The sequence below is a fragment of the Chelonia mydas genome, chromosome 2 (assembly GCF_015237465.2).
Source record: "Chelonia mydas isolate rCheMyd1 chromosome 2, rCheMyd1.pri.v2, whole genome shotgun sequence".
Classification (NCBI taxonomy): Eukaryota; Metazoa; Chordata; order Testudines; family Cheloniidae; genus Chelonia; species Chelonia mydas.
In genome coordinates, this window is record NC_057850.1 from 177,487,169 (window position 1) to 177,499,339 (window position 12,171).

Genomic DNA, 12,171 nt, shown 5'->3' on the forward strand with positions numbered 1-12,171 from the left:
TCTAGACACAAGCAAGGTCTTTCTTTGGCAATGTCAATCTTATTCAGCTTGTTTCTTAACTTTTTTCAGGAGTTTCCCAAATGCTCGACAGAATGGACATTTCAGAAAAATAAGCTTCACAGATCCACAAGGAAAGGAGCAATTTCCACAAAACCCACTAGAAATCATTGATCTCCATATCTAGGACAAAGGAAAAAAACTATATTCTTGAAGAATAATCATTCTTGTCGAGTTACATATCCAAGTTTAATGAGCAGCTCTCAGGAAACCCACAAACAGTTGTGCATTTACCCAGAATGTGAACATATATTTTACAACTTTCCAAAAAGCTAATTACTTCAGATGTATAAAAAATAAGTGTGTAGTTTTAGTATTACTTCCAATTTAATTGTAAGGAGTTTTTTTTTTTTAAACAAACAAATACAAAAAAACCAAAAGGAAGCAGCCAATGCAAAGAACAAGATGTTTATCACAACAATCATTACTCATATTAAGAAAAAGAACGGTGAAGTATATAACTTTATACTTCTAGCCTTTGTGTCTGTTGTTAAATTTTGATACAAGAAAGGGCCACTGCATTACCACAAAATCAGTGTAACGATTTAAAATCTAATCTGAAGGGATGCTTTTTTTGATAATAGAATGTATGAGCCATGCTGTAGCATGGCTTCATTAGCTCATCCACATGAAACAAAATTTAGTGTATTTTTCTCATTATGTCACCAATATAGTTTTAGTTATCACAGCTGAGTGTGACAATGCTTTGAATTATACTCAATGTTTTTTAAAGAAAGAAAATATTTTATGGAAAATGATAGAACATATTAAATTACCTAACGGTGGTTCTCCTCTTCTTCTGACTTTGATATCACTCCCTGCAAGTATTTTTTACTGGCTTGCCTGCTGCAAGAAATTCAAACTCCTTGTCTCTACTCTCAAGGCTTGACAAAGATCTCCTACCACCTATATTTCAGCACTTGGCCTTAGAAGGCTTAAATTTTGCCCACTTTTGCGTCTCTAGTATTCCCAGACAGGATGTGACTATTACTTCTCACACACTTCAGAAAGTGCTAGGTACTGAACTTTTTCATACCAGCCTCATTTCTTCAGAAGAGTCTCCCCTCTAAAAATTCTTCTTTTCTTCTATTGTTTAGCCTTTAGGTACTGTTCCCCTATTTGTCTGCTCCCACTCTTCTGACCTTTTCTTTGTCTTTGTCATGGTTACTGAGTTTTTTAAGACCCCTATTAGTCTTGATTGCATCCGTCAGGTGACAGGCTTGGCTTCCTACACTTTATGACGGTTCTATTACTAGAGCTCTGGGCTGCAGCTCCGCTCTTTAACCAACTGCGTTAATCTGACAGGCCCAACTGTGTTTGGCAACTATAATCCTTCTTCTCCAGAAACCTGTGACAGCAGCTAATTAAAGTGACTCAGAACCAGCTTCTTCAAAATAAAGTAGCATTTAATTAGCAAAAGAAACACAGCATTTAGGAAAACAGGTTAACACATGGCCTACCTAAACTTAACCTCTCTATCCATAGTTCAGGTAGGTCCAGCCTACTCCCAGCTCTCTCTTGGGAAACCCAGTCTGCTTGCTATAGTCTCCATGTCTCTCTGTTAATGTTTTCTTGCCCAACTGTCAGCCCTCACTGACACTCCCTGGCAGTCTCTGGCTATCCAATCCCCACCCTTTTCTAGACCTAGGGACCTCTAGAATCATAGAATCATAAAATATCAGGGTTGGAAGGGACCTCAGGAGGTCATCTAGTCCAACCCCCGCTCAAAGCAGGACCAATCCCCAATTAAATCATCCCAGCCAGGGCTTTGTCAAGCCTGACCTTAAAAACGTCTAAGGAAGGAGATTCTACCACCTCCCTAGGTAACGCATTCCAGTGTTTCACCACCCTCCTAGTGAAAAAGTTTTTCCTAATATCCAACCTAAACCTCCCCCACTGCAACTTGAGACCATTACTCCTCTTCTACCACTGAGAATAGTCTAGAACCATCCTCTCTGGAACCACCTCTCAGGTAGTTGAAAGCAGCTATCAAATCCCCCCTCATTCTTCTCTTCTGCAGACTAAACAATCCCAGTTCCCTCAGCCTCTCCTCATAAGTCATGTGTTCCAGACCCCTAATCATTTTTGTTGCCCTTCGCTGGACTCTCTCCAATTTATCCACATCCTTCTTGTAGCGTGGGGCCCAAAACTGGACACAGTACTCCAGATGAGGCCTCACCAATGTCGAATAGAGGGGGACGATCAAATCCCTCGATCTGCTCGCTATGCCCCTACTTATACATCCCAAAATGCCATTGGCCTTCTTGGCAACAAGGGCACACTGCTGACTCATATCCAGCTTCTCGTCCACTGTCACCCCTAGGTCCTTTTCCGCAGAACTGCTGCCTAGCCATTCGGTCCCTAGTCTGTAGCGGTGCATTGGGTTCTTCCGTCCTAAGTGCAGGACCCTGCACTTATCCTTATTGAACCTCATCAGATTTCTTTTGGCCCAATCCTCCAATTTGTTTTCACGTTTTCGTGTTCCCTCTGATATCTCTTCTCAGCCTTGGTAAAACAGCTGTCACCTGGGCTCGGGCAAACATTCACCTCTTCACCACTATAAACCTGGCTATTACATGTGAGCATTAGTTGGGATGCTCCATAACTAGACCATTATTTTACCTTTCCTGCTTGGTTACTCTAACAACCCCATAGTAAGTAACACCACAAACACAAAGGCATGCACCATATTCATTCAAAACAACAAAACAACCACAGTATTTTATCTGTCCGAAGTAACCTACGAGATTCCTGAGACACAGCTATGGTTTACTGATTGCACTGCATCATGCATGTGTATAGGGCTAAATAATAAAATGCCACCCCATAATCAGACTATAGATTTACAATCAAATACTTTCAACTTTTTGTGTTTCACTGATTGCTGTGCTTTTTTGTTCTGTTTATTCCTGACTATAGAGCGACATAAAGCTCTCAAAAGCTCTGGTAGAGAGGTTACAAAGCTCTTATAGTGGTGACAAAATAAATATAACTATCACAAAATGTTCATGGAATCGTGTGACAGCTCTAGTAAACTCTAATAGGACAAAATACGAGCAAGATTCCATAGTGAATCTCGCACAGCCATTATGCAGTTAGTGAATGTCACATTAGAAAAAAAGATTAATATCACTTTTTCAAACTTTGTGAAGTGTGACCATTTCCTTTAAAGAGCTATTTTATTTACTACGTGATGAAATATGTTTTCCTTACCTCTGTATGGTGATCCGACAGCAGTGACATACACATTTTTCTCATAACTTTTCAACCTGTCTTTCAGTATATGAATCTAAACAGTCACAAAAGGACAAGTGATGAATATAAACAATTAAAATGAAACATAACTGAAATGACTTTCAGATCTGCAACATGAACATCTCAACCATTCATGTACGTGAGATGCTTTTTTTGTTTGTATAAAAAGAAAACACTAAAAACTGTTTCCATACTGAACTATTCAGGGGTTAAAGAGTACAAAACTATGAAAATTACATTTTAAGGCTAGCTGTCAAACAGCATTTAGCTCTACTGTGGGAGAGAAAAAAAGAATAAATTGCCATGGCTTGAGATGGGACACTAGATGGGGTGGACCAGTACTCTGAGGTTCTTCCAAGCATTCCCTCTCAAATGTTTATCTGACTGGTTCATGCTCAGGGTCCAACTGATCACCATATGTGGGGTCGGGAAGGAATTTTCCCGAGGTCAGATTGGCAGAGACTTTGGAAGGGTAGGAGGTTTACCTTTCTCTGATGCACTGTGTGTGGGTCACTTGCCAGACTTATCTGAGTTCTTATTTAATCAATTCCCTGCCACTGCAGGGGCCTCAAGCAGTGGTGCACTGCAGTCCCCACTACTGTCTGCCTGTGGCACATGATAGTTTAGCCTGCTGCAGGCTGTAATATTTTGGTTTAATTTGGGTTGGTGAGTTTAGTGCGTGTGTGGCGCTGGTGGTAGCCTGTGAGGTACAGGAGGTCAGACTGGATAATCTGGTGGTCCCTTCTGGGTTTCAACTCTATGATTTTATGAACACAATTTTTTCTTATTCAAACAAGACCCCTACCTGCTCCATGAACTCCTGCTCTTTCAACTTTGAATCATTGACAAGAGTTGTCTTCTGTGCTAGCTGTATCTGAAAGAAAAGCCACATATGGGATTCATCAATCAATCAAGTATTGTACATACACCGCACACTTTTGCATTGCAAGTACATTTTTTTCCCCTTTCATCAGTTAATATATGCAATCCTAAAAACAGCACTTCTAATCACAAGCCACTGAGGAGCACAGTATAATCATCTAGATAGCACAATGAACCAATGAAACTCAAACCTTACCTGAAGCTCTGTTATTGTTACCTAGAACAAAAAAAATACAATTAAACAAAATGCTTTTCATTTGCATCTTTAGATATAAAATATAAAACTACAACAATATCTTTCGAAAAGAATTCATGCCAGCATGGAGAATTACACTGGACAAGAATACAGACGTTAAGAGATAGTAGCAGTCGATTAAGGATTAATCGGTCACCTAATCAGGACCCTGTGTTTGTGACTGCTGACAGCAATTAGGATCAAAATAACAAAATTACGTATATACTCAAATTTTAAAATAAAGTCCTGTAAATGTACTTCATCACTGTTACATGTATCTAGAATGAGTAATGTAAGTTACGCTTTGAATAACATTGGAAGGCGTATAACCAATTCATTCAGCTATGACCAATTCACCTTTACATTAAAATTAAGTTAATAAGCTAATATGTCCAATCTCTACAAAACAGATACTGGGTAATAATGGTAACTGAATGCTCATAGAATACAGTTAACCTTACTGAGAATACTGTATACTTTATACACACATGCTATTGATATATTTATATCTAATTATGTCAATTAAATTAGGTCTTTTGGCTTAGAGTTACTCAGGGTGTTACTGGAAACATGCAAGGTAAATTTTCAAATGACAATAGCTTCCTTATCCAAAATATTGTTACCTTTGAAAGTCGTACATTTATGTAGATATGCAAATTATCTGAGGTGGTTACTTCCAATCTTTTTAAATGCTTAGGTTTTTTTCAATTGATAATGATGTATTAGTTATACATTTTGCATATTGGGTTATATTAAATGTCAGCAACCTTAACTGGGTGTCAACACATTTGTGTGAAATGTATTGTAATTTTTAAAATACAGATCTTGAAAGGGTAAATCAGGGCAATATATGAAACTGAAGGTTGGTTACTTGTAACTGTAGTTCTTCAAGATGCATATTCACAGTCTCGGGGGATGCGCCAGCCTGTGCAGCTGAGAGGATGAAACCTTTTGGTAGCCGTATCCATCAGAGCGCCCCGGCGCCCCTCCGACCATCCACCCCCACAGTTCGAGCACGTTCTGAGGGCCTGGTTCTAACAGGGGATGTGGCACCCACTGCTCACAGTTACCTTCCGATGTGGCACCCACCTCAGTTACCTTCCACTGCTAAAGTGGAATTCCAAGTAATACTGAAATAAGGACTCCGCAAGAATGGGGAAGGCAGGCAGGGAGTGCAAATACTCATACAAATAAGTAACCTTGGTTTCTTCTCCAAAGGCCCCCTCTGCATATTCCCACTCTTAGGAAGTTTGGCAAGCAGTACATCAGACGGATGCAGGGAGAATCAGTCCTAATTAAAGAATGACGGGAGCACCACTGCCAAACCGTGTGCCAGATCTGGCTGCCAAATCCAATGCATAATGCTTCATAAAAGTGTGAACCAAAATCCACGTAGTAGCTTTGCATGTTTCAGTAAGGGAAATATGTTTAATGCATGCTACAGATACAGCAATTGCTCTAATAGAATGGGCTCTAAGATGAACAAGAGGAGAGAGTGAAGTCTCTCTATAACACTCTTCAATACACTGTCTAACCCATCCAGACAAAGACTGTGCTGAAAGGGCTTGAACTTCAGAATTACCCACATATGAGATATATAACTCAGGAGAGGAACTGAAGTTTTTAGTTGTAGCCAGATAACGTAAGAGTGCTCTCTCTGTATCTAAGGAACGTAACCTACAGGGGTATGAGGTTTTGGAAAGAATACTGGTAAATGAATACTTTGATTTATATGAAACTCCAATATCACTTTAGGACAGAATCTGGGATGCAGTCTAAGAATCATCATGTCCTTATAAAAAGCAGAATAATGTGAGTCTCCCATTAAGGTACGTAGATCACTAACCCTTCTAGCACAAGTGATTGCTATCATAAGAGCTGTCTTCACAGAAGAGGCAACAAAGAGCAGCTCACTAGAGATTCAAACAGGGGAAACGTAAGTTGCATTAAAATTGGAAGTTCAAATTTCACGGAAGTGCAGTGTCCCATACTTGCAGATCCAAATTCAATAAGCTTTTTAACAAGTTTTTCAGCAACATATGCGAAAAATGGATTTTCCATTAATGAGTGTGACAAACGCTGCTATTGTTGCTAAGTGGATCTTAATGGAGGAGACAGACAAACCCAGTGCTTTCAAGCATAGTAAATATTCTAAAATAAGTTGCAGGGGGGCTGAACAAGGGTCAATATTCAGACAGCCACATAACCAATCTTTTCCAATTAAAATTGTATTTTTTCAGCTCTCCTATCCTTCCTTTCAGATCCCTTGGAATTATTTTGGATCCCACTGGCTTGACCAACAAAGCCTCTTGTAATGGAAGGGCCTGAAGTCACTTTGTCATTCCATTTGGCCGAAGGAGTAAATGTGCTGCAGATAGCACAGTGTGCCATGGAATGACTTTCATCTAGTCATTTCAGACACCAAACATGCCCACCAGATGGCCTGAAAGACACCTCTTAAAAACATGCTGCTTTGCACTGGGATCTACCAAAAAGAACTAGTAAGTATTCCTACTCCAAAATAAAACTCTAATCTAAAACTATCCTAACTATAAAACTTTTTAACAATAACTAATCTAAAAAGGCACTTATATTGCTACGGATCTGCAAGGTCTGGAGAGATTCATGCTCTTTCACTGCTGCAAGTGGAAGGAACTAAGGCAGCAATAGGCACCACATCCTCTTTTATAGCCATGCTGTCAGAATGTGCGCATACACTCAGGGTGAGGGTGGGAGAGGCGCATGAGCGCTCTAAAGGCTTGTCTACTCTGGCACTTCACAGCGCTGCAATTTTCTCGCTTGAGGTTGTGAAAGAACACCCCCCTGAGCGCAGCAAGTTTCAGTGCTGTAAAGCGCCAGTGTAAACGGTGCACCAGCGCTGGGAGCTACGCCTCTCGTGGAGGTGGGTTTTTTTTAAGAGTGCTGGGAGAGCTCTCTCCCAGCGCTCTGCTGTGACTACACAAGCCACAGTAAAGCGCTGCCATAGCAGCGCTTTAGCATTGCCAGTGTAGACTAGCCCTAAAAGGAACTTCTACGAGAAGGTTTCCATGTCTCATCTCCACTGATCAGTACATCCCCAAGACTGGAAATATACAGAGGACACTAGATGACCTTTACGTACTAAGTACCTAAGGTTTTCTGTCCTGTCCTCGGATGGAGTGCAGAAGGGAAACAGCTGCTTTCACGGGTCCCTCAGCAAGACAAGATTCCTTAACATTCAGATTGCAGGTGAGAAGTTCCCCTTCTGCATGCCATAAAAAATGTGCTTCTGTGTTCCGTATGGAGCTCAAATTCAACAGGAGCAGGAGCCTGCTTGAACAGGCACCTTCTCTTTGCTGTTAGAGTTCATTTCTAAAGGATTCAAACACCCCAGTTGAAAATTTTAGACGTTGGCTATTGGTGAATAATTATTTTATCTGTCATGTCATGGAATAAAAACATATGCTATGGCAAAAATATTATACTTACTTTAAAACTAATTATACTATGTGCAAGCTTTGGTTTAGATCTACATTTACCTAGTGTGGGAAGTGTTACAAGAAAGCCATTTATAAATTAGAAGGATGTGAAGAAACAACAGCGAACAAATATTAATTCCTAAAAAGGAGTAGCTTTAACTTACTTGAACCTGAAGCTTGAACAGTTTTGTTAACTTAGCAGAAAAAAATAGCAAAAAGGAAAAATGGAATAAAGAATATGGATAAGGACAGAAAGAGCAAGAGAAAATGAAGGATAGTAAGGGTCATAAAATATTTTACTTATACAGGTTCCATTTATTCTAAATGCATCCTGGGGAGTATAAAGCTGACAAAATGTCCACTTAAATTTATGCAAATGTGTACACAATTCATGTGAATTTATGTAAATACATGTGGCCCACTGGCACTGCACAGTTTGCTTACCCAACCCCTCAATGTTGCAAAGGTGCACCATTGCATTAGGTAAACTGCAAAGCTAGTTTCCTAGGAAAGCAATTCCAAAATGAAAAGAGCTGGGAAGAAAAAGGCAAACAGCAAAACAACTTTTAAACCAAATAGGGGAAAAACCACTCCCACCACATACACCTGACAGCCACACAATTCTTTGGGTCAGGGAGTGTGAGAATGGTGTCCTAATAACTAAACATCTGCAAAATAAATGGAGCTCCCTTTACACAAGATCAAAAGGAAGGCATTATAAATATTAATCCGACACATGAAAACAAAAATAATCATCAGTGACCTTAAAATGTCATCATCTGAATGGGAATAGATCATTATCAAGTGTCATCTGTACAAACAATTGTAGCATTTCTCCATCAAGACAACAACTATGCAATGAAGGTTCATTCTCAATGCATCAGCAAATAACTTATGAATGAACAAATATGTATCAATGTGTGTGTAAATAAAAAGTTCATGGGACATCAGATTGGAGAGATGAACATGAAGTTTGTAAACATATTATCAGAAAAGAATTCAGCGGGGATTTTCAAAAGAGCCTAAGGGAGTTAGGTGCCCAGACTCTATTGAACTTCAATGGCATTAGGACCCTTAACTACCTCAGGTTCCTTTAAAAATCCTATCCTTATTCTGCAGGTATTTATAACTTGGATACAATGACTGTATTTACACAGGCACTTTGAAACAGAACCAGACTATTGCTACTATGGACACATTACAATTCCAAATTTCTTATAATCAAAATGGGAAAATTTTGCATCCTCTTGAACAAGTTACAAGTGCTTCCAGTGTAAAGTCAATGTTTAAAAACGAAGGAGCAGAGGGGAAAAAACAACCAAAAAGCAAACTATTAAAACAAGATCAAATTAAATATTGCACAACTTGCAGCAAAATAGATTGGTCAGAGAATTCAGAGTTGCACAAGAAAGCCAAAACCTGATATATAAACAGAACCCAGGTCAATTAACAGCTATTACAAGGTCTCATGAAAACTGTGACACTAATGCCTAAAGTTACAAGTATAAATATTAATGTCAGCTCACTTCTTCCCTGTGCCTATTCTCCTCATCGGCCAGCTTTTGTTTGTATTCCTTCTGCAATTCCTCCAGCTGTGTTTGCAGCTCATTTACTTTTGCTGTCATTTCTTCTTCACGAGCCTTCAGAATGAAAAATAATTGCATTAATTTACATACTACACAGTTAATGTCTAAACACTTAAAAAAACCTTCTCACCAGATTATGCAAAAAGCACTTAAAAAATAGCTCAACTTCACATAGAGAGGAAAATAATCAACTTGAAATGCAAAGGCTCTCACTGAAAGTTTAGGACTACTCAATTTATATTACCTTGAAAATGAGGAATGACATTAGGGACTTATCAGATAATACCGGCAAAACTTCAATTGTCAAACACAAAAACAATTAGTTAGCTTTTTGAAAATTTTTAGTAAGGATTATACATTTTTAATGAGTAGAAAAAAGGCATTCAAATGATATTCAATACTTCCAGAAGGTGCACAGTAGGTAGATCAATTTAAGCAAATAGAGATTTTGTGAAAGAGACATGTCATGCAAACAAAATTTTCTATACTCTATCTTCAATTTATTGGCAATGACCGGGGCTTAATCACGTCTTGTCTCCAATATTTTAATTCTCTCTAAGGTTGTACTAAATCTCTGTTCTTGGAACTTCACTGACGTACTAATGGTGTGGTCAAGCGATTTTTGATTCAGGAAGTGAGACCATCTGATATCCTTTCAGACTGCGTGACTCCCTATCCACTGAAATTAATTTAAAATTGCCATCTTCGTTTTCAGTGCTCTCTATCTTTCCTTTCCCTTGCTTTTCTGACCATATAGCCCATTTCTCCACTTGCGCATTCTGCTCCTCCAGTATCAGTCTCTTCTATTCCATCCCAATGACTTTTTCCTGACGGGAAAGGGGTTTTCCTTTTCTGCACCACTTACAAAGCTCCAGACTTTGTCTATGAATTATTGAAGTATTACCCATCAAGCCATGCAATCAAATCTGTTTGTTCCAGTATACAATTAATACTAAACCTCTGTATCTTTCCCTTGCCCCATTACTGCATTTCTTTCCTTTCCTATTGTAATAGTCTTTTTATTTATGCATCACTAAATGTGTGCTGAGCACTTTGCAGATAAGCATAATATCTACTTAAATCTTTACTGAATTTGAAACTGAGCCCTTTTCCTCCACCCCATCTTTGTATGTAGTTCATCCTCTTGAGAGTAATCAAACCTTTAAATGGAAGTGGTTTTAACTGTAAAGTGTTTTACAGTTCTATGTAGGAAAACATATAAAAATACATTCTACTTTATGACTACCAGTACTCTCCAGCCCCAGAACACATAGTGATTCCTACTTTTCAAGGATAAATGTATTGGGACCCCAAGCAAAGTCATCTTAATTTTTTGCTAGGAAAAGATCTAAATAAATCTCCCCTTTCTCCATTAAATCCAGAAGGGACATAAAAATAACCCTTCCCCCTCCAAAGTGGTGACCACATCATAGTTGGGTGTCTTGGTGTGAATGAAGTTCCTAAAGATTTTACACACTTTCATTCTGGGAACTCCATAGGGCTCCTCAAATTTCTGCCCAATAAAATCATAGAAGTCTAGGGATGGAAGAGACCTCAAGAGGTATCTAGTTCAGCAGTACTCAAACTGTGGGTCGGAACCCCAGCATGGGTCATGACCCTGTTTTAATGGAGTCCTCAGGACTGGCGTTAGACTTGTTGGGACCCAGGGCCGAAGCCAAAGCCCGAGCCCCACTGCCCAGGGCTGAAGCCCAAGCCCCAGCCCCACTGCCCCGGGCAGTAGGGCGTGGGCTTCAATACTCGGCAGCAGGACTCAGGCTACCGGCCCCTTGCCTGGGGCTGAAGCCCTCGGGCTTTGGCCCGCCTGCCCCAGGTGGACGTGCTCAGGATCCGGCTTTGCCCCTCCGCCGCCGCCGCCGCCCCTCCCCCCCCCCCCCGGGGTCATGCAACAAAGTTTGAGAAACTTTTGTGCTGAGAAAGGATTAAGTATATCTATAGTAGCAACTGTTGTCATCATATTTACCAAAGACTGAAAAGAGAAGCAACATCACTGCATAGCAGCGAAACAGATCATCCTTATTATGAGTTTCAAAATACTTTTCCTGGCTTGAAAAGCAGAATAAAAGTCTCAAGGTCCTTTGTGTAGCAGTGTACACCCTTAGCTACTAGCCCTGACTTTTTTTTTTTTTTTGGGGGGGGGGGGGAGAGGGGGCCAAGATGTACACAGCAGTAAATCCCATGCTTTGCACCAAGGTGAGTATTCTGGAAGTCTAAAATTGTCTGTCATACATATTACAATTCCAACATTGAGATGTCAATAAAGATGCAGTTATAGGACAGTGCAGTATGAATCAGACTATACATTAAGTAAAACTATTTCCATTTCATTAAAGGAACATCTCTCGCTTAGAAAAAAAGATTGGGAATCTTCTGTTCCAGAACTTCTTGATGGTTTTAGCTTGTCTTAATTAACGGTCATGCCCATAAATCACTTATTTACTTCTCAGCAGCATTCAAAATGTTACAAACTATTAATCTGCCTCCAATAAAGATGGTCAGTAAATACAAAGCATTTTATCAATATGGTAGAACCAGGAGTGTACAGTTTAACAGTACTGAATACTATCAATATTAGATCTGACTGGAAAATGGAATTTTTGTCCTATTGAAAATTTAAGGATCAGAAAAAAGCTGTCCCATTTCCAAACAAAAAGTAAAAACCTCAAAGTTATCCACAGGA

At 39.5% G+C, this 12,171-nt stretch overlaps 1 protein-coding gene across 15 annotated transcripts in view; it reads right to left on the bottom strand.

Moving 5' to 3' along the window:
- Positions 1–12,171, bottom strand: part of GOLGA4 (golgin A4) — a 104,592-nt gene that overhangs the window by 18,266 nt on the left and 74,155 nt on the right. For 10 of the 15 annotated variants that reach the window (XM_037890101.2, XM_037890099.2, XM_037890098.2 and 7 more), the window contains 4 exons: positions 9,414–9,527; positions 4,391–4,411; positions 4,118–4,186; positions 3,271–3,346 (listed from right to left, as the gene is read on the bottom strand). In XM_037890101.2, the coding sequence (XP_037746029.2) occupies positions 3,271–3,346; positions 4,118–4,186; positions 4,391–4,411; positions 9,414–9,527 (280 nt within the window). Of the gene's footprint in view, positions 1–59; positions 181–3,270; positions 3,347–4,117; positions 4,187–4,390; positions 4,412–9,413; positions 9,528–12,171 lie in introns of all 15 variants that reach the window. The other 5 variants (XM_043540654.1, XM_043540655.1, XM_043540656.1 and 2 more) reach the window with 3 other exon arrangements.